Below are 27,493 nucleotides of genomic sequence, written 5' to 3'. Positions count from 1 at the left end.
CCTCATGTTATAAATCTAAGTTGGTATCTTGTTTAACATGGACTTCTTTGCACTGGTTGTGATTTTTTTAAACATTGCCTCAAAATACAATGGATCTTGATTACAAAGGTTTGGGGCGCCCTCTTATGTTTTGCATTCAAGAAGAGTGCCTCACTCATCCCACCTCTCCCAGGCCCTGGATTCCCATCCCCCTCAGCTGGAATGAAGGCTGGAAGGTGCAGAAACTGTGGTTTGTCCCCTGTAGCAGCTCTAGTGATCAGTAGAGGCCTGGTGGATAGGAGATGTGCAATAAATAGTTGTTCAAGGAATAAAAGAAAGGAAAAGGGCATTAGCAAACCAAATGGGCAATCTTTGTAAATGGACAGATTTGGACACCTGGGTGGATCCTTGGGGAGAATATGAAATTTTAAAGAGATGTTTTATTTAAAAAAAAAAAAAGAAAAAAAAAAGAAGGCTAGTTGCCCCCAAACCAGAAACACAGCTCCCCGGTGCTTGTCACACAGAAGATCTCTCAACGAGGGCCTTCACCACTTCCATCCTCCTGATGAAATTCAGCTTAATTGAGGTCAAGCTGCTATCACCACCACACCACCCACCATTTCCTCTTCCTACTTTGAGAGGAAGCGGCACAGAATTCTGGGCATAAAAGAAAACTACTTAGCAAAACATTGTTAAAAGTTAAAAACTGTGATATTACTTTTCAGTGTTTTTCAGAAACAATTATCCGATCGAATTAGAGGAGACTCATCTCATAACTGCCCTTCCTAAAAAAAAAAAAAAAAAAAAAAAAAAAGGGAAGGAAACACATTTAGCTAAGAGCAGCAGCTTTCATTATTTTCAACCCAATGGTTTTGTATTTTATCAACAAGGGCTTGAATTGGTTGGTTTGAACTCGTCTCAAAATACATGCAGAGAACCCCCCCCCAAATGTTACATAGACAGATATGTCTCCGTATATATTGATCTGCCTATCTGCGTACATACATCGATAGTATTCTGAAAGCAATGGGGATCTGTTGATTACCTGTTAGAGCCTCTCACGTATGAGGGACCAAAAGAGTTAGAACAGCTAAAGCATTAAGACAGGATGTGGAATGTAGTAGTCCCTTAATAAATACGTGCTGTTATGACTATGGTGCAAAAATCATCTTGCTGGCTGGAATACAGGCACTAGTGCCTCCCTGCACCGTCCCTGTCCCTACATGTCCTTCCAGCACAGGCATTGGTGAAATTTTGTTCTGAATTACCCCTTCAAGGTGATTTTTAGCAAACAGTCTTAGAAGACAGAGATCATGTCTCTCTCCAGAGCACAAAGGCAGGTTTGCTTGCTGTCCAGTATCATAAAGATCCTGTCTGCCTCTAAGGCAAGTCTTGGTTAGGTTTGCGCAGAGGCTGCTAGGAAAGACTGGGTCTGCCTGTGCTAAGTTCTTTGGCTTTGGCACAAACTCAGTGTGCGAGTGGCATCACCCGTGCCTTCTTTTGCTCTGCCCTGGGACATGGGGTGAGGTGGAAATGATATAAGCATAAGCTGCTTGCAAGGCTGTAAGGAAAATCCTGTGTGTCTGGGTGGAAGAGTTGACATAGCAAGCCTAAATAATATTCTTAGAAAGGCTGGCTTGCCAGGATGAACTTTGGTTGTTTGTAAAAACTTAGATCTGGGGAGGGTTCCCACCATCCCTGGAGTTGAGAATGGGTCCACGTGCCAAAACTGTTTGTACACACAACGTGGTTCATACTGGACACCTGCTTGCCTTTGGAGAGACTGGAATTCGGGAATGTACCATGTAAAGACTGCCAACACGATCAACCCCATGGAGTCCTGGAGGTGAGGCTCTCATGACCTTCCCTGGCTGGCAACATCTCATGGATGTTGTCACAGTTTGTTGCTGAGGGAATTAAAAGTCCCCCCTTGTGACCGCAGAGAGAGGACTCTTGGCCACTTCAGCCTGGTTTCCTCTGTACCAAACTCTTTGAGCTTTTCCCTCTGCTGTCTCTTTTCACTGTACTAGATCAGAGTCATGAGTAGGAAACACAAGGCTAAGTCTTGGGATTCCTCCTTGTGAATCACTGGGCCAGCCATGGTCTTGGGGACCCCAGACATAGTTGTTGACCCCAGAATCTTATGTCCTTCTTGAAATATCCATGTAAGTGGCAGGCTAACTTGTTAATTAAAAGCAGGGGGATCCCAGACATGTCATAGGTTTGGCAGGGCTATTCTTTCCTTCTCTCAGGACACATGGGAGAGAGAGAGAGAGAGAGAGTGTGTGTGTGTGTATGCGCGCACATGCATGTACACATGGGGAGGGGTGAATCCCAAGTCTAGGTCAACCTGAGTACTACATTCTCTCCTTGTCCTGGGGATTTCAGGGGCCGGCACCTGCTCTAAGTTAGGCTAAGTAGAATCAAGCCTCTTTCTTTTCTTCCAGCCACAAACTAAAGACATAACCTGGGGCAGCCACCTTGCAATCACGAGAGTTAACACAGAGAAAGTGGGACTGAAAAACTGGGCACCCACACCAGCTGTCCTTGAAGCCAGTCTGTCCCTGGGTTATTTTAAGACACTTGAGTCAATAACTTTCCTTTATTGCTTAAGAAAAGTTGGATATGGTTTTTGATCACCTGCAGTAGGAGTTCTTGCCAATACAGTCACAGCTGTTCAAAGAATGCGGCATCTCTGTTCTAGTGCAGAGAACCCAGCAAGCTTCACAAAGATGCGATCCTTCTTTAGAGACCCTAAGAGCAACTCGGTGAAAACAAGCAGCTTTCTAACAGTCCACCACTTAGAAGTGCCTGTTAAGTGCAGAGTAGCAGGCAGGTTGGTGACATTTCAGATAACTTCCAGCCTGAGGTTGCTGGTTCCAGGTTACAAAGGTGTTTGGTGGCTGGGATGTATACAGGAGACATGGACCTTCACTTGAAGCAAAGTAGAGATGGTGTCACCATAGCAACGTGAGCTGCAGACCCAGCCGCAAGGAGAGGAAGAGCAGGTGGTTTGACTTGAGGGGAGCTCTGCACCGCTTTCAGATCTGTGCCCAGCAATGGGTATCCTGTCCACACCACACCTCCCGTTGCCTCACCACGAGTGATGGCTTTGTTTTTGCCGCACTAGCCTCGTGCATGAGCACCTGGCCTCTATGGTATCTCCTTGCACACTTTGGGGAGAGACATTTGAATAAGAAAAGCAAACATGGGTGGCTTCGCTTTGATATCAGAACCTGGGTGACATGGATCACCAACTTTTCCGAAGAGAGGATTGCTACAAAGAATGCTTCAGTTCATGATTATATTTACATAACATTACAAATGGTCACAGATTGGCGACTGTTGTAATACAAGCCTTTTCTGAGTAAACATACTGAATTTATCAACATAGACTATTACATACAAAATAAATTAATAAGGAACCCAACAGATATGTTGTAAATATAAGGTGTATCTTTAACTCAGTTAAGGTAAAATAGCATATATATATATGTTGTATAAGATGCAGGTACATGATTTGTACCAAATCTTAATTCAATTCAAAATGAAAAACTTATCACATCTGCTAACGGATGCAACAGAAATTCATCATTTGAGGATCAGTCCCTCCTCCTTCACCGTCTTGCTAACACCTGACAATTTGTGCATGTAATCCTTCATCACTTACCGTCTATCTCGCCACTAGACTGTCAGCTCCCTGAGGGCAAGGTCTCTGGCTCACGGCTATATGCCCAGCATCTAGAATCTGTCATAAGTAGATGCCCAATAAATAAGTCCTGAATGAATGATTTTAAGGCAGGCATACATTTGACCAATATAAAATTGGTTTCTACAACATCCCTGCATACACTGACTCCACAGGCTATGCTAAAAACTCCGCAAAGTTCTTTCTTAATACCTGGACCTCTCCGGGCTAAGTCAATGTCCTGGGGTTGTTTAGCCACTCGATAATACCAGCGTGTACTCAATGGTGCATCCCCAGGTTGGCTTTGCCTGTAGGACAGAGTTGCACATGTCAGGCTGGGAAAGCTGAGGCTAAGAGGTTAACGAGGAGACGGAGGGGGAAGGAGGCTCATTCTAACGTCCCTCTGAATTGCCGAGTGTGTTGCTCCAGCTTCTGGGCCTCGGCCTGGAGGTGCCCCAGGGCTGCAGGGCTGGGGTACTTGAGCACGGCGTGCTTGGTGGCCAGCGCGAGGTTCTTGAGCAGGCTGCACAGGTGACTGCTGCCGCAAAGAATCTCGTTGCGCACGTCCCTCTCCTGGGTCTCCTTGCACAGCGTGTCCACCAGCTTCTGTCCCACCATGATGACCAGCTTGCTCTGCGTGATGAAGACCTCGGGAGGCTGGCTGTTGCTGAGGCTGTGGTTAAATACGCTGATGGCTTTGAAGAGCGCCCCAAAATAGAGCCGACAGTGTTCAGAAAGTTGGAATCTCTTCTCAGGATTCTGCTGACTCAAAGGTTGCAGGATGAGGGAGCTAGGATTCTGGAAAAGGGAACAAAACCATTAGTGAGAGACAGATTTGATCACCAGGCTATGGTTGTCTCCTGTTTCCTCATTTGCTCAATTTTCTAGACTTTTTATAAGAAAAAACACAGTTTTGTTTGGGAAGCTCCACAGTGCACCATCTGCCTAACAAATTAATCTTTTCAAAGCACTGTTAACATATGAAGTATAGTATTTATATATACAATCTTACATATTTTGTTGTCTATATAATTTCATATGTTAAGTATACAAACTCTTTTTCAGTACTCCCAACAAACCATTAGCTGCCTATTCCATTAGACAAAACATTAGACAATGTCTAAATCTATAACTTAAAAAAAAATAAAAGAAAACTTGATGGTGAGATTTTAAAATTTACTCGAAGAACAGATTTTAAAGGATTTAAGAAAAATCTTTAATTCTGTTATCAGCAGTAAACCTGAGCCCCCAAAATTTCTAGAAGAAATCCAAGTATGTTGACCTAGCTCCCTAATGTTATGATATTTCTCCAAATTTCTAGTAAGATTTCATCTAGAATTTTACTTCCGTGAGTTGTATTTTCCAAAATGTGGAACCAGTATCCTCCCAAAGCCCAGGCACTATTGAAAGGTTCTCAGCATCTAGCTTACGGGCAGTCACTCCAGGTAACCATCCAAAGACCCTTCGTTAGGACAGGTGGGGAGACTGGAGCTCTCTGAAGTGGGGGGCCTGCACGTGGTCATTCATTTAGCAAAATGAAGAGCCAGAGCTCTAAGCTGAGCCTGCTCAGTCTTTTCATTAAACTGCTCTCTCTCATCTACCTTCTATCTCAAAATTCCTAGCTTGGCAGCACTGACAGTGTGCGGGTCTGATTTTTTTGTGCCTCCCCCGCTTTGTTGAAACTCTACCCCATAACATGAAGGTAGTGGGATACGAGCCCGTGGAAGGTCCCTGGGATAGGATGAGGCCATTTGGGTGGGGCCTCGTGATGGGAATAGTGCCCTTGTCAGAGGTCACTTTCCTTCTCTGCTCTCTGCACGAGAGGACAGGAGAAGACAGAGGAGAGCCCTCCCCAGGATCTGACCATGCTGGCTCCCTGACCTAGGACTTCCAGCCTGGGGTTCTTGTCCCAGCTTGCCTCCGAGAAAATGAACGATCTTGTCCACATCAGGAGGCATCCACCCTCCCTCCTCCACCCCCACCCACCCCCGGCCGGGGAGCTGTCCTGGCTCAGTGATCCTGGGTTTCAGGTACTCAGACAACTTTCACAACTGATGCCCTTTTTGTCTCCCTTTTAACCTGACTTGCTCCATCTTTGTCTTTAAAGGAATTTACTGGTTTTACTTATATTCGTTTAACGGCAATGCTTCAAATTGGTAACTGGAAAATCATTGTCATTTGCCACCAGTAGAAGGTAACCAATAAAAATAAGCACAATGATAACATCTTTGACCAAAAAAAGAAAGAAAAAGAAACATCAAGTGTCAAAAAGGTGTTGATGATAAACAAACTCCAAACCAAAATATCTCTTCTCCTGTAATCCGAAGCATTAAAAGAGGCTGTCAAAGGGAGTGGGAGTCTGAGCTGCCAAAGGTCAGGTCAGTCCCACCCGTGATAAACCTGCAGACAGCCGAGAACTATGTCACTAATTGTTCAAGACTCGTGCTCCATGTCCTAGGCTTCACTGGACTTGTTCAGGGCTCCTTCTACTGCAGACAGGAAAAACTGTCACAAAAACAGCTACTCCCAAGGGGGTAATGACTAGCACGCCAACTCGTTCATAGCAGGAGGCATCTCGAGGGATAAAAAGTGTGTGAGTCAAAAGTCCGGGAGACACAGTGCTATCACTTACCTGTCCTTCCCAGTTTTTGTTTTCATCCGACCTTCCTTCTGAGATGGGTGTTTCTGTCTCTTCTAGGTTAGACGACTTCTGAAAAATGAAATCCCTTCCAATTACCAATGTGAGTGGTTTTTACACTGTACAGAAGTTTTTTTTCCAAAGATTTTATTTATTTATTTGACAGACAGAGATCACAAGTAGGCAGAGAGACAGACAGAGAGAGAGAGAGAGAGAGAGGAGGAATCAGGCTCCCTGCTGAGCAGAGAGCCCCATGTGGGACTTGATTTCAGGACCCTGAGATCATGACTCGAGCTGAAGGCAGAGTCTTTAACCCACTGAGCCACCCAGGCACCCCTGTACAGAAGTATTTAAGTCCATTTTAAAAAACTTGAACATTTCTCTTTATATTTTTGTCAGTGGTTCTGCCTCCAGATGCCTTTTTAAAATTAAAATCAATTAATTAGCATGTAGTATATTAGTATATTAGTTTCAGAGGGCTGATGCCTTTTTTCAACAAAGGAAACTTTGCAAGACCAAGGACTGAATTTTGCCTACCAACACGGCTTAATACAAGGACATATGAGTTTTTAAAAAATTATATATACATTTATATTTGTATTTATACTTATATATATTATACCTCTTTATATCTATGTCTATATTTCTAAATTAGGGAATGAGAAATACCCAGATTTCTAGCTTCTCTAGAATGTGTGAAAGCTGTACTATTAACCAGCATGCACTTTAACAAAATACTATGCAAGACTAGGGCTGAAAGGGCCAAGTCATGTTATCCCCAGGTTATGTGCCATGCCTCTTGGCTCTCGCAATCCTTGAATGAGAGGTTCTCTTTCTACAGAGTCCAAACTCATGCAGCAAAGAATTTCTAACAGTAGCTGCAGTCTGGAGACTGCTAAGACCATAGGCAGTTGGAAGGGTGTTTACACTTCCTCTTCTGTTTCTAAGAAACACAAAAACAATGACTAAATCAACAGCTTTCAAAAATGCAAGGAAACTGGGTGGTGAGATTAAAAAAAGGGGCTCAAGGAACAGATTTCAAAAGGTTTTCAAAGTCCTTCCTAACTCTAGTATTAGGGATAATAAACCCCATGGGACTTTCCAGAAGACATCCTACATGCCTTAATATTAAGTGTTTAATCTTACTTACTTACTTACTTTATTTATTTATTTATTTATTAAAAGATTTTATTTATTTATTTGACAGAGAGAGATCACAAGTAGGCAGAGAGGCAGGCAGAGAGAGAGAGAGGAGGAAGCAGGTTCCCTGCCGAGCAGAGAGCCCGATGCGGGACTTGATCCCAGGACCCTGAGACCATGACCTGAGCTGAAGGCAGCGGCTTAACCCACTGAGCCACCCAGGCGCCCGAATCTTACTTTTTTAAAAAGATTTTATTTATTTATTTGACAGACAGAGATCACAAGTAGGCAGAGAGGCAGGTAGAGAGAGAGAGGAAGGGAAGCAGGCTCCCCACTGAACAGAGAGCCCGATGTGGGGCTCAAACCCAGAACCCTGGGATCATGACCTGAGTGGAAGGCCGAGGCTTTAACCCACTGAGCCACCCAGGCCATCCCTTAATCTTATTTCTTATTAAGATTTCATTTAGAACATTACTTTCATGAATTTTATTTTTTTTAAAAAATGGAACCAATGTCTTTCAAAAATTATTGAAAGATGAGTATCTTTCAATATCCAATTATTGAACTATCTAACAGTGAAAGCTTCTTAGCATCTAACTGATGGGCGACCACTCCAGATAAAATTTGAAAGCCTCCTTACATTATACCACCCTGAACTCACCGGTTCACACATAATTGTCCCATTTTTCTTTAGAAGCTCAGGGGAGTGTTCATTTTCCTTTTGTTTATTAAAAGGAGTACTTCTTTCGTATGGTTCAATTTCCCTTTGGGGAAGCTGGATGCATTTTGCAGGTTTCAGTTGTCCATGGGGGGTCATCTGCAAGGTATCTTCCTTTTCACAGTTCTGTTTGAAAAGGAGCCTCCCATTGGCAATGACAATGGAGGCAAACCTCTTGATGTCTTCTGGAACCATCCGCGCCACCATGACAAATCGCTCGAGGTCATCTGGGCTGTTTTGGACTTTGTCCGTCACAAGGACTTCCAAGGACCACTTGCAGTTATCCAGGCTTTCCTTCGTCCCAAGCAGGATCTGGTAGGAGCTGGAGATGGTCTGTAGCTGGTCCCTAATCCTGGCCTGAAGGTTCGTGTCGCTGAGGTTACAGGCGGTCCCACGGACGCCGCGTGCAAAATCCAGAAACGCTCTCAAGGATTCTTCCACGCGGTCGGCCGCGCTGCGGATGGCGCTGAGGTTGGCCTCCAGGTAGTCTCGGAACCTCCACTTCCTGCTGACAAAGAGCATCAGGCTGGCGACAGAGCTGGCCACCTCGTGCTGCAGAGCCGCGACCGTCTCTCTGGCCAAGTCCGGGTCCAAGGAGAGCTCCTTTCCTGACTCCTCCAAGCAGGAGCCAGACGAGGAGTCCGTGGACGTGGAGGAGCACGAAGAGACCATGCTGGCTCTGCTGTCCGAGCTGGAGACGGAGAGCCGGTCCGGGTCCGGAGACAGCGACGGGGCCCGACCCGAGAACCAGGAGGAGCTGCCGTCCGCGGCGATCTCCGGAGCCCCGCCGACTCTCCCCGGCTCGTTCACCGCCTGAGGGTCGCTCGGTGTCGCTTTAGGGATGTCGTAGATGTTGGGCTTGGTGTTCTGCTGCTCCACCCGGGGGATCAGAAAGCTTGAAGGCACCTTGTAGCCAGCACCCTCATCCAAGGGAAATGTGTCCCTGGGTGCCAGGGCTTTATAAGAAGGAATTTCGGGGAGGCTGAGTTTTTTCTGCATGGGCACATTTTTATGCAGGTGCGGATAGTGGGACCATGTTCTGCTGTTCAGAGGATTCTGGAAGCTGTACATGGGCCCTGGGGGACGGTGGGGCTCTGACTCTTCCACAAAGCTGCTCAGAGATGCATTTGTGCCTTCGGCTTTTTCTGGAGACACTGGCGAGTCATAAATCCATTCTGATTTCTGGGGACTGGGTAACGTGCTGTAGCCACCTCGCCTTGGGGCGATCGCTGATGTCGGGGGCGCACACTGTCCCTGTGAAGAACCACACAAAAATGCCCAGGTCAGAAGCAATACCAAGAGGATTCGAGCAACCCATGTGACAAATGTATATCACACTGGGGGCCTACTAAGTGCCGGGTACTGTGCTTCTTGGAAATCTGATTGTCATTCCCCTCCTCAAGCACCTTCAGTGGGTCCCCATTGTCATGATCACTCAAGGCCCTTCATTACCTGGTTGTACCCACCTTGAAGCCTCCCCAGCATGGCAGGCACCGGCCTCCTTAGGGGTCCAGTCACCCCCGCGGTTCACTTCCCCTGAACTCAGAGTGCTCTCTTAGCCCGCAATGGTTCATTTTGCTCGAACTAGTTCTTCTGTTCTACATGGCCGCCCGACCCTTTCCTTTCCCTCTAAAAACCTCCTCTACGTTCCTCACGATAACTGCGGAGATGACGTCTCTTTTGTAAGGCCTCCCCCAGAACACTTGGGAGTAGGTATATGTACTGTAAATGTGTGACAATTCAACGATGAATGTGGATTCCAGATTTTCAAATTAAGGCATGTCCCCTATAAACAAATAAAAATCTACCTTAACACAACATACCTCTGAGATGAAGAAGAAGAAGAAAAAGGAGGAGGGGGGGAGGGGAGGGAGGAGGGAGAGGGGGAGGAGGAGGAGGAGGAAGTCCTTGATTGGTTAAGGTATAATTCTTGGTCAGGATGAATATACTATTACTAGGACATTTTGGAGCCAGAGCCAAACTTTAAAAAAATTCAGCAATAACAACTACATGCGAACCTGTACAGAGTCAGCAGGAAGTGGAGGTTCCAAGACTAACCAAGTCAAGAGGAGGAGAGGGAGGAGGAGGAGAGGAGGAGGCATTTACCTAAGATCTACTGAGCTTCTGCTCCGTGCCAAGCACTGCACCTGTACTGGGTCGTCTGCGGGGATTATCTCAAGGCTCGCAATTAGTCCATCATGAGAAACGGAGGCACAGAGAAGGTAGAGGACTTGCCCAAACCACGTTGCTCACCTTGTTCCTGAACACCCCTGCCATCGGGGTTTCAAATGAGATCAGCTCTACTGTGAGCAATTTGCCTTCCCAATCTGACCAGGCTAATAAAACATCCCAGAGGATGTTCCCATTTTCCCAGCATTGAATCTCTGGGCCTCGTCATACTCACACTCAGTTGGCTGGCCGAGGGGCCCAGTCCTGCCTTCTGGGGGCTGGGGGGTATATCATATAATTGCCTCTTCTCTGGCTCCTGGGGGAAAGACAGAAAAGGATAACTTGGATTTTTCCTTCCCAATGGACGCACATCACAAACTCTGCCCACACCAGCATTTTTGTTTTTGTTTTTGCTTTGTTTTGTTTCCAAATGAAAACAGAAACCACCAAGGAATTTGGGGCTTTTGGTCATGATGTTCGCATGGTGGAAGTTTGGTCATGATGTTCGTATGGTGTAGTTCTGTTTTCAACAATGTGGACTTTGTGCTTTAAAAAGATGCCTTCTTGGGACACCTGGGTGACTCTGTCCGTTAAGTGTCTGCTTTTGGCTCAGGTCATGATCAGACCATGGTCTCATGGTCTCAAGTCCCATGTCAGCCTCCTTGCTCAGCAGGGAGCCTGCTTCTCCCTCTGCCTGCTGCTTCCCCTGCTTGTGCTCTTTCTCTGTCTCTCTGGCAAATAAATAAATAAAATCTTAAAAAAAAAAAAAAAAGAAGAAGAAGAAAGAAAGAAAGAGCGAGCTGGACTCTGGAGAGGGGTTTTCTTTGGAGAGAGCTGACCTGGGAGTTTCCCACTGATTCCTCCCCACAGGGGAAGGGTGCGATGCATTTCGTTCCCCTCAAACAGAGTGGAAAGGGCACCAATGGGACCTTCAGTGATGAATTGTGCCACCTGGGTGTGGGGTCGATGTGCACAGGGACTACCTCCGGCTTGGGCAAAGGTTAGGGTGAGAATCCGATGGCTGTGCTGGGGGTGGCCTGTTCCTGGGCAGGGATCAGGATGAAGAACATGGCCACAACAGTTGAGGGGCCCCCCCAAATTCTTGGTCATCAAGATAAATAATAATGGAATGCGAGATTTAAAAAAAATCACAATGTGAAAAACTCAGGATGAACAAAATGTCACCATTTTCAGTAAAGACAGTGTCAAGAGGGCGGGGGTGAGGTGAGGTGAGTCCTGCAAGCGTGTGTCTTTATTTAAGACTTTTGTGCCCAAGGCCACCTCGCTCTGCTGGCACAGCTGTGTTCCCCGGGAGTGTCCAGGAGAAGGGAGGGAGTGGGCTCATCACGGGCCAGAGGCAGATCACACTGAGCTGGAGCAAGGAATGTGGGACATCTCAGGAGTCTGAGCTTAGGGATGACCAGCCCCGCCCCCCACCCCAAGAAGGAGCCCCCTGGGAACCTGGCACCTGTGGGTGAGAGACCTCAGCCACGGGGGGGGGGGGGGAGGCAGGTGTGGGGAGAGGAGAGGCGGGGCGCAACTTGCCCCAATGCAGAAAAGCAATCTGCCTGCCTAGGGAAACCCCACAGCTGGGCCCGGCCGACACTCACCTTCAGGGCTGGGGGGCCCCGGCTCTGGGCCGGCACGTCGTACACCTGAGAAGGCAGCGTTGGCAATGAGGCCCGAGCAGGTCTGGGCATCGTGAAGAGGGCCTTGGAGAGAGAAGAGCAGAGGGAAGGAGACGTCACCACAGAGTCCGCAGATCAAGCTCCAAGCTAGCCTCGCACAACAAAGGCAGCCAGAACAGCGCAGAGGCCCTGTCCCTGCGCCCACCCCTGACTGGCGGCCCTGCACTCCAACCGCGGGCCTGGACGGAGGGAGGGGAGGCCCCGTGGTGGCGGGGTGCCCACAGCTGCCTGCATCAGCCCCACCTGGGAAGCAGGCTAGAATGCAGATTCCCGGGCCCCGCGTCCGGGGTACTGAGGTCTCTGAGTCCTGCCGGGGAGCCTGGGAATCTGCAGTATCAGGGAACTTCCCAGGTGATTCTGATGTTCTCGAGCGATCGAGGCTGTGATTTGAGTCTGGGGTGTTAACTATTCATCTGATGACGCAGGGACCGCCGTGGTGCGCCGGACAGGCAGGTGGGGTCCAGGGTGTAAAGTGGAGGGACTTGCGGGGCTGGGGAGGGGGCAGGGGACCTCTTGCAGGACTTGTCGCTGGGGATGAGGGTCGATGGTGCAGCAGGAGGAGACGGGACCAAGGGTGGCCCTCAGCCATGGTGGCTGTGTCTGTCACTGGACTCCAGTGAATCCTCTAGAAGTCATGAATGTCCCCACACTGGGTACCACACTGGCTGCTCCCGGCCGCAGCTTCCAGACCTGGCCAGGGAAACCAGGGTGGGGTGAACTTCAGAATGATACAGTTTCCCAGCTCCACATCAGACCTCTCTCAAACAAGGACGTCTCCAGGAGGGGCCTGGCAATGGGTGATTTTATAGGGAAATGGGTGCTGTCTGCCAGGGTCAGGGTCTAACAGGGGAGGAATAATGTGTGAACACAGGCAGGACACAGGCTGGAAAGCAAGACAGGGCCTTGAGGAGAGGAAAGGGTCAAGTCCAGAGAAGCTGGCAGAGGGAGCCTGCATTTCCCACCAGGTCCCCAGGAACCAGTCCCTGGAAAGGGCTTTCTGAATTGGATGGTGTGGCTGGTGAGGACCTGAGTCTGTGCAGACAGGGAGGGCCGGTGGCGGAGCAGCTTATGAGGACAGGGTCAGAGTCCCTTTGCTCACCAGGGCGACCCCGCATGGCATGAAGGAAATGTGAGTATCTTCTTATTTATTTGCTTGTTTTGGGTGAAAGAAAGTGCACAGCTTGAGGCAGAGGTGCCCACCCCTCAGGCTGGAACAATGGATGCAGATAAAGCCAGTGCAAAGCAAATGGGCCGACATTCCTTCCCACAACACAGCTGTCAACTGTCCAGATAACCTTCCCGCGAGTGATGACTGCTTCCGTACTCACAGAGAAAGCTGGTTCTCTAAAATCCTGGACTCTCAGGAGCACAGCAGACTGAAGTCACGTCAGTGAGAAGAGAATATCCCGCTCTCGTGAGAGAAGCAGGCTCGCTTTCCGTCCCCACCGTGGAACTTGTAACATGGGGTATCAGATGGGACACTCCCCACGTACCCCATCCCAAGGAGAAAGCAGTCTGCTTTGCAGTCTGGGCTGAGGCTGATCCTTGACACACTGCCCTGTTTTGCAGAGAGCCCAGCAAGACAGCCCTCGGTATACAAAGGGTCATGGTCCGTTACCTCCACCTCTGGCTTGTTCTGACACCCCAAGCTCTCCCCTACCACAGAGCTTTTCCAAATGCATCCCCCCTAAGACCCAAGCCCCTTGTCTTTCTGTAGCTGACTTTGTGGGGAGATGACCCACAGAGAACAAAGGGGTTTTCCTGGGTGTGGAATTTCAGGTGGAGGAAGCGGGTTCAGAAATAAATGCCCACTGTTTCTTGGAACATGGAGGTTCAAGGTGGCAGTCAATTAAGGAACATGTTTTAGAACCACAATTTCAAAAGGTTTAGGGGCACAGACAGGAACTAGTGGGTCTCAGAATAATTCCACCAGGAAGTTGGATCCTTTTACTTGAAATATGAACGATTCCCCTTTCTGAATGCAAACCAACATCAAATGGGTTCTTTGTATGGTGATTAAAAAGAAAAAAAAAGTCAAGCCAGCATATTATATTAAGGAAGTTGGAATAAAAAGTAAAACAAAGCTCAAGCCAGTGGTTCCCCTAGAGGAAGTGACCAGGAGAAATCGTGAGGGGCTTCTGGGGGCTTCTTTTTTCTGTTTCTCCCTCTGGATCCTAGTGACTAAGCTACCCCCTTAGGATCTGGAGGTTACGTCTCAGTAAAAAGCTAATTGTGAAGAAGAGAGAGCGTCAGCCACAGAGTTAGGAAAAGGCTGGGCAAGGGCAAGCCGAGTCCAGGGACGTCGGCAGCCATGCACGGGCGCAGGGAAGCTTTGGTCCCTGGAATTCCTCCTCCTGGGGCCCTAGTTGGGCCCCGTCACCTCCCTGGGAATTGGTTCCCTCGTTCCTAACATGATGAGTCGTTCTCAGGACCCACCGCGGTCTCTTTTAGCAACAAAGATGTCTGATCCTGTCACGTGGATTCCTTGATTAGAGAACCTGAGAAAAGGGACGTATTTTCACCTCCTTGGTTTTTGATTTTTGGCTCACCTTAATCTAGTGGTCGTCCATGCAGGGCTAAGGGCAGTCTGTGAAACAGGTCACCTGGGCCAGTTCCAGCCTGTGAACTGCCCGTTGGAAAACAGCTCAAAGCCAGTGGCCGGATTTGCTGAGTTACCCCCCTGACCGCACGGACGGGGCAGCACGGTCTGCCTCTACTATGGAGCAGAAGCTTCCGAACTGGGATTCATCCACTCCTTCTAGCTCCTTTCTTCTTGGGGTTGAAGGAAATATTTAGAATCACTAGAATCACTAGAAGGCACAACTTTGAGGAGCCCTTAGAAATGGGCAAGACAGGGGTGCCTGGGTGGCTCAGTGGGTTAAAGCCTCTGCCTTCGGCTCAGGTCATGATCCCAGGGTCGTGGGATCGAGCCCCGCATCGGGCTCTCTGCTCAGCGGGGAGCCTGCTTCCCCTCTCTCTCTGCCTGCCTCTCTGTCTACTTGTGATTTCTGTCTCAAATAAATAAATAATAAAATCTTAAAAAAAAAAAAAAAGAAATGGGCAAGACAGAGAGGTACAGAGGGGTGCTGGGACGGGTCCACTCTCCCAGCGTGGCGGTGGCTGCCCCACAAGCCAGGTGACCTCTGGTACTGCTGATTTCCCAAACCACAGGTGGCATCGCTTGCTCTCACAGACCCCCATCCCAAGCACAGAGAAGGTGATACAAATAAAATGTTGGGGAGGAGGGCGCAGAAATGTTGATGGGGCAGCAGCCACGGAGGAAACGGAAACAGGAGAAAAAGGCAGGAAAGTTCCCCAGGTGTTTTACTGGGCCCACCTCGAGAGTCCCTGGTTTCTGAATTCCCCCATTGGGCTGTGGTTTCTGCCCATGGCCGCAGCCGTGCACAGGGGAGGGCTCCCATCACAGACACGCTTCGTGTCAAGGACATCTCCCAGCCAATGCCCTGACCCTGTGCTGAGTTAGGTTGAGAGAGTAAATGCATCCTTCTCTTTATCGTGATGCCCGTCTAGAAGCTGGGGTCCACGGTCACTTCATTTAGCAAACATTCAAATGGTAGGAGCCTGCCTGCCCGGGGCCCAGGTGCCAGGGCCAGCTGGCGAACAGCAGGCACAGCCTTTGTTGGCCTTTTAGGGAGAGGGGGAGCCTGGATTAACTCCAGCAGAGGCCACTTGTCGAGGGAGGACCCACCACCCAGGCCCCCGCTCTGAGTCAGCTGCTCTAGCAGCAGCTGGGTGGGCCAGCTGTCCGAGGGCCGCCTCGTGGGCTGCTGCAGAAGGCTTGACCCGCTTCCGATGGGGCTTTGTAGTCAGCCCCTCTGAACCGCAGCTGTTTTGTGCACAAATGTCTACTTCTCTGCCTGGCAGCCCCGGGGGTTAGAAATTCTGAAGCATTCAAAATATTTTAAGAAACCAACACCTTTCAGGGCACTTGGGTGGCTCAGTTGGTCAAGCGACTGCCTTTGGCTCAGGTCATGATCCTGGAGTCCTGGAATCCAGTCCCGATCCGGCTCCCGGCTCAGCAGGGAGTCTGCTTCTCCCTCTGACCCGCCCCCTTCTCGTGCTCTCGCTCTCTCTCTCAAATAAATAAAATCTAAAACCAAACCAAAACAAAATACCTTCAAATTTAAAAAAAGAAAGGAAAGAAAAGAAATCAACACCTTTCCATGGTTGGAGGTGCTGTGGGGAAGGCTACAAGACCTTCCCAGAGTCCCCAGCTCGCGCGTCAGGGGCAGGGTGGGATGGGGTGGGGGTGGCGGCCGTCCTGGACACAGACCTTGCCAGGATCCCTGCCCTAAGCTTAGGCCAGGTAAGACCAAACTGCAGGAAATCCCCACAGTGACCCCAGACCACAAAAATCTGTTCTGCTTGCTTAACACCTCATACGGCCTAGGCCTGGGGACAGCAATCCATTGTTTTCTTCCTTTCTTCTTTAAATTCCTTTCCATTAAAAAAAAAAAATGTTTTCATTTTGCAATTACCTAGTGCTTCTTTTCCTCTGTTTCTTTTTAATTGCTATTTTTGAAAACTGCTGATGTCATACATACTGTATATAACACACAAACCAACTTTCTGATCTCTCTGCTCCTTGACTGTGTACCCGCTCCAAGCCAGGCACAGTCGCAGGCACAGGAACCATACGAGTGACCAACTCTACTTCTCAAGGGAACGTTAGTCAGTGAATGAGCACACACACTTATATACACACAGATCATCTGGTTTCTTTTTCCTTTTTTAGTTTTTGTTTGGTTGGTTTTGTTTAAACGGTTATTTTCCCCCTTCTACATGCCTCCTAGAACGACTTCATCTTTCTTTCAACAAGTGCCCAGTATGTTGCAAACATTTATATAACCAGTCGCCCCATTAACAAACATATAGGCATCTTCGATTTTTCCCTATAACAAAAAATGATATTATGGCCATGGCCTTCTCCACTCAAATCTATGTTTGCCTCCTTGGGTATTTCTGTAGTAATTCTGGAAGTAAAGTTTCTTGGCTGAAGGGAATCTAGATGTTAAATCTGTTGGGTAATTTCTTGCCTTTGAACCCATCAGAAGTCCCAGTGTCCGAAGGGCCATGGTAAAGGTCCTTAATACTTTCATAAATACCCTCACTAAGCATTCGATTTCCCAGCGACCATGGGCTTCTTGGAGAGCCGGGGTTGGGGGGGGGGATCACTGGAGTGCTGAGAATATCAGCAAGAAGCAAACTGGGCGCCAACGCAAGCCCACCCATCATCACCCAATCAAAGGTGTCCAGGTTCCCATTTTGCACATGGTTCCTCCTGCTGGACACCACGAACTGAAGGGCGAGGTCAGCCCCTGGGTGTTACATACCCCTCAACGCATCTGTTTTATCTGGAAACATGCATACCTGTTTCGGAAAGCTTAGAGTCTTTTCACAGACGATCCTGGCCCCCGCCGGTGGGTCAGGGAATTCGTAGACTTGGGTGGCGGTTCGTGGAGGTCCCTCCACCCAGCTCCTCATGTCCTCGTACACGGGGCCTGCAGTCGGGGGCTTGAGCAGGGTGGGCACCTGGTAGGTCTCCTTGGAGCAGGTAAGAGGTTCTTCCAGGCCTCTCAGGAGAGGGGCACACGGCCTGTCTGCGGGGGCCTCAGGGAGGATTTGGAGGCGGTTGGCAGGGGCCAGACCTTGCCTCCCGTGGAGCAAACACTTCCACCAGCCCTCGCTTTCTGGCACGTTTTGTTCCAGAATGGTCAAGATGTCTCCTCTGCAGAAAGCCAGCTCGTAGGAGCAGTCTGGGTGGTTGTCAAAAAGCGCTCTGGCCAGGAGGGTCTGGGGGCGGGAGGAGAAAGAGCTCATTGTGATTCCTGCTGCCAACCTCCACTCTGTCAAGGCCACTGGCTTGGAAACACATTCGAATGTTTCCCTGACCCCACAGGCTCTTGTCCCTACTCTTTGCCTGATTCCTTCCGACCCATCCTTGCGGACTCTGGCAAAATGTCCTGTCCTCAGGGCAGTCTAACTTGTCGAGTCTCCTGAATGTGCTCTCAGGGCTCTGTTTCCACTGTGACGACCCCGAGCTGCGTGGGTCAGCGCAGCAGAGCACGTAGTTGAATTGAAATCCTGGCTCTGCGACTTCTTAGCTGTGGGCCTTTGAGCAAGTTAGCTACTCTCTCTGGGCCTCAGTTTCCTTGTCTGTTAAATGGGACTAGTGATAATATCTCCCAGGGCGGGGTGGTGGTGGTGGTGGTGGTGGTGGCAAGAATGAAAAGGACTATTATGTACATAAAGCTCACTGAACAGAGCCTGGCCGTTAGCAGGTGCTCGGTGAAGGCTGTTTACTGTCCTCATGATCACGGTGCTCTTTGTCTGGTTGTTGTTATTTCTCTCCTGAACTGGATCCTAAGTTCCATGACTGCTGCGACCCTATCTCTCTTATATGCTGCTCGGTCCCCAACATCAAACTCAGATTCAGATGCCTGTGAGTTGCTCAGTCGACCTTCATTAGCGGGGGAGTGAGGAAGGAGAGACACGGGAGTTAGTGACTAGTTTGTGGCCACACGACCAGGATCAAAACCCAGTCAGGGGCGCCTGGGTGGCTCAGTGCGTTAGGCATCTGCCTTCAGCTCAGGCCATGATCTCGGGGTCCTGCGGTTGAGCCCCGCATCGGGCTCTGCGCTCAGCAGGGAATCCATTTGTCCCCCCCCCCCACAACCATGTTCATTCTCTCTTTCTCTAATAAATAAGTAAAATCCTAAAAAGAAAGAAAGAAACCCAGTCAGTGTCCCTAATTCTCAGATTCATTCTCTTCCAGTAAGCCACACACACTGTCCTGCCTCAGGGACAGCAATGGGTAAGCCTCCTTCTTATTGGATTTTGTTACTATAATTACATGAAGACAGTTTGTTTCTCGGGGTTTTAACATAACCACCTGTTACTACGTCAATGCACACTTTTCACAGAAAAATTAGGAAATGCAGAAGAGCAAAAAGAGGTGAAAACTACGCATAATCCCACCACTCAGAGGTAACTTTTTAGACCATTTGGTATTTAGCCTTCTGGTTGCTTTTTTCTTTCTTCGACTAAATTTAGTTAATTATACCTCTGATAGTCATTAACTCCTAGTACATACAGTTTATAAATAAGACAAAGCAAATTGACCTGCTGTCCCATTATGTTTGTCAGGGAGCGTTGCTTTTTATTTATTTTTTTGCGTAAAGTCTTTCTGTTACGAGAACGGAATTGGAGGTCCAGCTGCGGAAAAGTATCGTTTTAAGCACACAGTGAGGTCTCTGTGCATTTAGAGAAACACTATCACGTGTAAATCCAAGCATAAGTCGAGTCAGGTCCTGTGGACAGACACTGATAATCCCACATTAAATCTACTGCAGTTGAGGTCCCAGGAGATCAGGAATAAGTTCTGTACCTGGAACTTTCTTCTTACCACAAAAGCAGTAAACGTTCAGGACAGAGAGAGTACAAAGTAATGATGAGCAAATAGAAGAACGCAGAAGTGCCTGCCACGGATGACCACTGTCACTCCTGGGGGTCGTCCCCTCTCGGGTCTTGTGCCTTTTTGTTCATATTATGCGCAGAGTCAGCCGTGTTTTAAAAGCCTCATGCATGGAAGAGCTTGCTTTTCCTGGTTCAGGGACATTTTAGCTAATTCCAGTTTTTAGTTATTACAAACAGTGCTGAGAAGATCGTCTTTCTCACTAGATATTTGCCACGTTCCTTATTTATTTCCACAGAGAAATGCCCAGGGGGCTGAAATCCTTAGGACGCCCCCTGCCCTCATGGCCCTCAGACACGGCTGACCCACGGACCCTTCCATCCACTGTGAACGGGACCGCCCACTTCCTCACACCCCATGACCCTGGGCAGGAGCTCTTGGTTGGATGATACATTTGTTTTAAAAATCTTTGTCATGGAAACTTGAGATTTTTTTTAAAAAACACATTCTTGGCAATCAACTCATTTTTAAAAAGAAGGAACACATGGGGCGCCTGGGTGGCTCAGTGGGTTGAGCCTCTGCCGTCGGCTCGGGTCATGATCTCAGGGTCCTGGGACCGAACCCCGAATTAGGCTCTCTGCTCGGCGGGGAGCCTGCTTCCTCCTCTTTCTCTGCCTGCCTCTCTTCCTACTTGTGATCTCTCTCTCTCTGTCAAATAAATAGATAAATAAAAATCTTTAATAAAAAAATAATAGTAAAGAGAAGGAACCCAGTCCCGAAGCATTAGAGGTGTGTGTGTTGCGAAGGACCTTCCTGCCTGTGGGCCTCTCCTCTTCTATCCTTGAAACCCTCCCCTGAGAGGCTGACACAAAGCTCACTGATCGTGGGCAGAGTGAGTGTGCCGGGTTACACGGAAAAGCAGAGAGCCCAGTTAGGGCCAATGAACACGGATTGCCTCCGGGGTATGAGGGACTTCATGAAGTGTCCCCTCGGCCACCTACAAATTCTTTAGTTAAGAGCAGCCGACCTTGGCTGAAATTTTATGAGCTCCAGCACTGTTCTGTGTGCTTGAGTTCGGAGATACCAATTTTGATCATGTGGTGGTCCACTCTGTAAGCTTTCCACGGCTCCCCCGTAGCCCGTGCTCTGCCCAAACCTTCAGGGCCCTGAGAGATCCCACTCCCGCCCACATCTCCGGGGGCTCGTGATATCACTTCCTCATCAGCCCCACAGGAGCACACCCTTTGTGTGGGCTTGAGTCCCTCCCACAGGCTGCTGCCTCTGTCTGAGAGTCAGCAGCTGTGTGCCAAATCAGACCCACTCATCTTTCCAGACTCCTCTTAGATGTCCCTACTTGGCAGAAGGATTCCTTGACACCCAGACTCCTTCAGACTACCCTAGTTCTCTCCATTTTTTTTTTTTTTTTTGCTCAATGCTTTTCCGTTTCAGGACTGATGACATTGGCATATAATTCATTAAGTAGGTGATGATCATCTATTCGGTGTCTATGTCCGGGCTAGAGCACCGACTCCGGAAGAGGACACCGTCCTCACTCTAACCGCATCCCCAACTTCCGGCACATGGCAGGTGCTTATTGGCGGCTTTTTGAGTGAATTGGGTGGATAAGGCGGTGGATAAGGCTCCTGTGTGCATAAAAGGACACACAGCTGAGCTGAGAGCTCCTGTTTCTTTCTAGAGTAGGATAAAAAGGAGGGTCTCCGAGACTCTCTGCCCATCCTATTAGGTGGCCTTTGATGGGAATGACCACCACAATGTCCAAAAGATGGGCCACAGGACCTGGCTAGTCTGCTTACTCAGCGACTGTCCCACAGATGTGGTGCGAGCGTGTTTCCAGCCTGGGGAATCGAGCAGAGCCGAAGCATTTAGAGGGAACAGAATTGTCGGTTCTTATAAAGAGTACCAATTAGGGCGCCTGGGTGGCTCAGTCGTTAAGCATCTGCCTTCAGCTCAGGTCATGATCCCAGAGTCCCAGATTGAGTGCCAGATTGAGTCCCACATCAGGCTCCTTGCTCAGCAGGGAGTCTGCTTCTCCCTTTGACCGTCCCCCTCTCATGCTCTCTCTCTCTCTCTCTCAAATAAATAAAATCTTAGGGGAAAAAAGAGTACAAATTAAAGGCCAGGATTTAGTGAAGTTCTCTGTTATTTTGTAGATTTTTTTCCTAGTTAATAATAATCTCTGTATAGTAAGAAAAGAACCTGAAAGGTTACGGTCTATTACCTTGTCAGACTTTAACCAGATTTAATAATCGTTATTCAATTGCCTGTGGCTACCTAGATTCTTAAAGGCTCTCTGACCCAGTTTGAACATCTTCCTGGTTCTCTCCTTAACGGATCCATGTAACAAAATCCATGGTACGTTCTCTTGAGGGTCCTCAGTTGACCTTCCTGAACATTACACTGCAACCGTTCACACTGGCGGGAAAACAAAAACACAGTCTCCAACCAAGCATCACGACTTCACGAAATACACTTGGCACAGCCGTAAAAGAAAAAGCAGATCATTGGAGAGCCGCTGGCATTTGTTTAGAAATAAGATCACGTGTGTGTCCAGACAGAGCAGTTGCCGCATTATGGCCGCTGCTCGGAAGCACCCAGACTGGCATCAGCTTCGGCGTTGGGTTTGCCTGTTACGAGAGGCAGGGACTGCTTCCTGGAGAACAGCTGGCTCGCACAGTCAGCCACTCCACGCAGCACCCACAGCTGTCCACGACGAGAGCCACCATCTTACGACTCTGTGCCTCCCGCCTGCAGTCTGCAGGGCAAACATGCCTCCCTAACAGGCTGTAAACTCCAGGCAAAGGAAAAGTCCTATGCATGTTGCTATCACTTAACTGTCTTCGTTCTAATTGGCAGGGATGTCTCCGGACACCTCGTGCAATCAGCCAAAGTCTCAAAGTTTTAATAGCAAAGCCCATCAAAGTTTCTGTTCCGAAAGAGGAATCTAACACAAGTGAGGCATCTTGGGGGCTCTTCACCTGGGAAACAGAGGACCGTATTGAACGGGGCCCTACTTTGCATGGGGGGCGATGCGGTCATTATACCCCTTATGGATGCATTTTCTTATCCTCATCTTACAGAGGAAGAGGCTGAGGGTCAGAGAGATCAAAAGACTTGTCTAAGGTCACCCTGACTCTAACGGCTCGCCTCACATCCATTACTGCCCCGTTCATTCCCCTTACAATCCATTCTCCAGACATTCAAGCACATAAGTATTTAAATCCTTAAATCAGATCATGCTGGTTTCTTATTTAAAAACCTCCAGTGGCTTAGAAATACACTTAGAACAAAATCTACATTCCCTGTCTGGCCGCCCTCCTGGCCCACCACTCCGCCTGTTGACTTTCCTTCAGCCACATTGTTTTCTCCCTTTTCCCAGACGCACTGGGCTCGCTTCCACCGCAGGACCTTTGCCCTTGCTACTCCTCCTGCCCAGAGCACTCTCCCGCCAGACCTTGCCTGACTGGCTCCTCTTACTGATCTCAGCTTAAAGGTCACCTCCCGAAGAAGCTGTCCTTGCATGAAAGTCACTTCTTGCTGAAATGTCCCTGACCACCCAGCCAAGTAAGGCCAATCTCCTTGTCGGCGTCCTGATGGGACTGAGATGCTGAGCCTTTAGGCTCACTGAGGAAAGAATGCAGTCAGGACAAGCCAGACGTTTTTGGGCCTACGGTCGGGGTGGGGAAGGGAGGAAGCAGCAGCAGCAGCAAACACTCAGCATTCACCTATGTCCCTGGCACTGTGCTAAGCTCTTCATGGATAACACTTGGAAGCAACCGCCAGCCCGTCACGAGGGAACCTCACAACCATTGTGATACTCTCTGAGGCCACTCACAAGGTGTTATTTTAATAGGGTGTTAATGTGGAAACGTCTGTGTAGATACTGAGAAGATGAAGGAAGACGTATGTTTATACTTTTGTCCTCTGTGGCCACACTGACAGAGTCTGTGAGCAGTGAAAGAAATATTCCTGACTAATTTCCAGAAAGAGCATTTCCCTCACATGCCCCACCTCATACAACAGCTGGGGAGGAAAGGAAAATGAGGATGAATTTGGAAGAAAGGAACAAAGATGAAGTATAAGATTCTCTGGAGAGGGGGTGCCTGGGTGTCTCAGTGGGTTAAAGCCTCTGCCTTCAGCTCAGGTCATGATCCCAGGGTCCTGGGATTGAGCCCCACAGGGACTCTCTGCTCCGTGGGGAACCTGCTCCCTACTCTCTCTCTGCCTGCCTCTCTGCCTCCTTGTGATCTCTGACTGTCAAATAAATAAATAAAATCTTTAAGAAAAAAAAAAAAGATTCTCTGGAGAGACCTTTACACAACCGTCAGATGCAAGGCATTCGTCTGTGTTGAACGAGCTATGGGAGTAACTAGCTACAGCTGGAGAAGTCTGGGATGTTTGTTCATTCATTGATTCATTCATTCATTCACCAAGATCGTACGGAGCATCTACTATATACCCAGGGCCCTGCTAGAGATACAGCAGTGAACAAAGTTCCTGATCTCGTGTCAGTCTACGTTCCAGTGGGGGAGACAAACCTAATCAGATTTTCCCAGAAAGCAACAGAGGGTTTCTGCCCTTCTTCCGGACAAGGAGGGAAATACAGAAGTTATGAAAAATGCGGGTGTAATGAGAACAGAGCCGTGGAAATTGTGGAAATTGTGCTCTGGGGGCGAGGGGGTAGGAGTTAGTCAGCTCAGGAGTCATCCAGGCGAAGGAAGAGAAAGGTCTGAGGGCTGCGGGGGCGCGATGGACGGAGAGGGTGTGTGTGGAGCGGGCGGCCAGCGGAGGAACCAAAAGGTGGCCGGGCCGGAAGGGAGAGAAGTAAACAGAGGATCCAGAGCTCGAGTCCCAGCCGCTGAGGCTTGTGTCTGGTCGCCGGGTGAGAGGGGTCGGAGTCGGAGGGACGGGCCGCGAGACCAGAGAGGCTCATCCGGGCCAGCGGCCCAGCAGATGAGGGCACAGGCTGGGTTTAGGACAGCCCGGGGAAGGCGGTGGTGAAGGATCGCCTGCGATCTCTACGGCAAGTCTTGAGAGAGGGGAGGAGGAACCCAGTATGGACCAGGGAGAGTAGCCGGTTCTCGTGCTTTCTGTCTCCTGCAGTGGCACAGAGAGCCAGCCGCCGCGGCCGCAGCTCGAAGCAGAACCACAGGGAACGAGCCCGTGGAGGGGCCGCTGCGGAAGCTTCGGCTCTGTGCCTCTCTTAGTCATCACGCTCTGGACCAGCAGGGTGTGTGCAGCCTCTTTACCTTCCATTGTGCTTTCCTTCCTGGAAAGAACAAAGCTGCAGACACTCAGAGCCTGAGAGCGGGGCGGGGACCCAGGACGCTGTCTTCAGGGTTCGCCTCATTTGAGAATGTTGCATGTCTCAGACCAGGAGAGGTTATGCCACCTGCCTGAGGCCACACAGCGGCAGGCAGCAGCGTGTCTGATGCCAACGCCTGCTTTGCCAGCTCGACGCACGGCCTCTCCAAATCGAAGTCAACCTCTTGCTACTTATAGAAGAAGCAGGGAACTCACATGATGCTAGGAGCTGGGCAGCAAGCATACTGAGGCCAGGGGTGGGACATTTGGGAGCGCTGGAAAGTGCAGCGAGCTCACACAGATTTTAAAATATAACTTCTTGGGCCAAGCGAAGTGTGCTGCTGCTGCTGAGTCGAGCCACCGCCGGGGTCTTGGAGGCCCCGTGCTGCCCTCCTTTGCAAACCCGGAGCTCATGCGCAGGAGGCTGGAGCATTTCTGCTCAGTGCAGGGCTCCCGAGTGAGCAGGCGATCTGTTTGATGTGCCCTCCCACCCCGCCCCTTACGTTATGGCCAAGACCGCGCTGACCCCTCACAACACGAGACTCCTCTACCCTTTCCCGTTGCTCCTCTCTCCCCTTCCCCGCGGACACAAGTGCTATCCCCACCCCTATACTCCAGGATTCCTAAGATTAAAAAGTTAGTAGCCGGGGGTAGGAGAGACCCTGAGATGATTTCCTGCAAAGTAGGCAGAAGATCGTCATTTCCTTGGGAACATAAATCGTACCACAAGGTCTCCAGTGCATGGCCGGAAACAGTAAACATACTAAGCGTTCGAGCAAGAGATAAGAGACTGTACATGTGGCAAGAACCGTGAGCCCCAAGTGATGGCTGCCCCCCTGCTCTTACACTGTCCTAGAATCTCCTCGCTGACAAAATGAGCATCTGACTTCTACTGAACTCCTTCTCTGAAAAATGTCTGTGTTTAGCATTTTAGCCTCTTCCTCAGGGATTCCATGACTTGTTTCCAAGAATTCTTTGTTTTAGGAGAAGGTAGCAGAATTGTTCATACTTCCCCTCTGAGGATCATGAGAAAATAGTAACATATAAACCACATTTTTTTTCAAAGCACACACTGTAAATATTCGAAGACTTTGACAGATGGCAAGTATGGCTCTCTGAAGTTCATAAAGGCTTCCCCTGGATGGAGGAACTTTGACTCTGAGATCAGTGAGAGCTTCCCTTATAGACCTCTATGGGGTGGCTGAACCCAGACTCGGGACACCAGGAGTAGACACGGAGCCCAGAAAGCCCTTTGATCCTCATAGGGACAATAGTCTCCCTCGAAAGCCCTGGAAGAATTCACTGGAAGTATCTCATGCTGGGTAAATACACAGGCTTAGAAGGATCAAAACAGGGAGAACAGTGCTGTTGGCTTGTTTGCACGCTTACTTTCCATCGTTTTTAAAAGCACATTATGTTTAGAAAAAAAGAAGTTTCCAGGAGTATAAGCAAAATCCCCTCACCACCTCCATTTTCTCATCCGTATTCTCCAAAAGGGGGAGAAAGACAGAAGAAGAAGGACAACCCTGGGGAAGAGACAGAGGGACAGGCGACTCACTTTGTGAGAGGTTTTGGCGGGGAGCAGCATTCTGTGAGGTAAGAGGACAGGACAGGTGTGTTTTTAAGGAGTCATGGCAGAGATGGTCTGGAGAGGATTCCCAGTGCGCAACCCCCCATACCAGTGCAGCCTACTCCGCACACACGCTGTGTGTTAGCTGCTACTGGTCTCCTGCAGTTAATCAAAGAGAAAAGAATCCCCTTGATCTGGGCTGCATGTTGAGTCGCATCACGTTAATTTCTGTTTTTACTACTTAGCCACTTGCCCGTGGATGAGGAGAGGTCACAGTCTTCCGACTTCTGGGCCAGACACTGCAATAATTCACCTACATTATTTCTCCTGGTATTTACCACCCCACGGAGCAGTTACTGTGACTAATGTTCTGTTCGAGAGATGAGAAAACTAAGGCACAGAGAGGGTGATAAAGTATCGTAAGGGGGCTCAGAAAACAAGACGCAGAACGGGAATGGAACACAAGCAGTTTGGACTCTGCAGTCTGCCCTTTTGGCCCACAGATCACAGTGCTTGGCTCAGCCAGCCAGATGGCACGTGCGTCTTGACAGACGAGCAAAGGACAAAGTGTGCCTCCAAGAGAGGGATGGTAAGCGGATAAATACATTTCATTTTATTTTAGTTTACTTTTTAAAGATTTTATCTAGTTAACGGAGAGAGAGATCACAAGTAGGCAGATGCAGGCAGAGAGAGGGAAGCAATCTCCCTGCTGAGCAGAGAGCCCAATGTGGGACTCAATCCCAGGACCCTGAGATCATGACCTGAGCTGAAGGCAGAGGCTTAACCCACTGAGCCACCCAGGTGCCCTGATAAGTACATTTTAAAGATTTTATTTATTTGTTATAGAGAGAGAGAGAGAGAGATACAGAGCGCAAGCACAGGCAGACAGAGTGGCAGGCTAGAGGCAGAGGGAGAAGCAGGCTCCCTGCTGAGCAAGGAGCCCGATGTGGGACTCGATCCCAGGACGCTGGGATCACGACCTGAGCCGAAGGCAGCCGCCTAACCAACTGAGCCACCCAGGCGTCCCGATAAGTACATTTTAATTAGGTATGTACGTTGCATGGTCATTTATCAGAATTAGATCCTGCCCTAAGAATTCAGAACACAGCTCACAGGTAATTATTGGTAAATAATGATACACTTTCA

General features: G+C 49.1%; 1 protein-coding gene across 3 annotated transcripts in view; it reads right to left on the bottom strand.

The window, feature by feature from the left end:
- Positions 1 to 2,567: 2,567 nt before the first annotated feature.
- Positions 2,568 to 27,493, bottom strand: part of CASS4 (Cas scaffold protein family member 4) — a 35,904-nt gene continuing 10,978 nt past the window's right edge. Inside the window, exons 2-7 of one of the 3 annotated variants that reach the window (XM_082742930.1) lie at positions 17,412 to 17,834; positions 11,943 to 12,044; positions 10,568 to 10,648; positions 8,107 to 9,417; positions 6,300 to 6,377; positions 2,568 to 4,465 (exon numbers count right to left, since the gene is read on the bottom strand). In XM_082742930.1, coding sequence (XP_082599056.1) covers positions 4,055 to 4,465; positions 6,300 to 6,377; positions 8,107 to 9,417; positions 10,568 to 10,648; positions 11,943 to 12,044; positions 17,412 to 17,834 — 2,406 coding nt within the window. In that variant the 3' untranslated portion in view covers positions 2,568 to 4,054. The remainder of the gene's footprint in view (positions 4,466 to 6,299; positions 6,378 to 8,106; positions 9,418 to 10,567; positions 10,649 to 11,942; positions 12,045 to 17,411; positions 17,835 to 27,493) is intronic. The other 2 variants (XM_082742932.1, XM_082742931.1) reach the window with 2 other exon arrangements.

The sequence above is a fragment of the Mustela nivalis genome (genome assembly GCF_964662115.1).
Source record: "Mustela nivalis genome assembly, chromosome: 8".
In the NCBI taxonomy this organism is placed as follows: domain Eukaryota; kingdom Metazoa; phylum Chordata; class Mammalia; order Carnivora; family Mustelidae; genus Mustela; species Mustela nivalis.
This window is presented reverse-complemented; position numbering and strand designations above follow the sequence as displayed.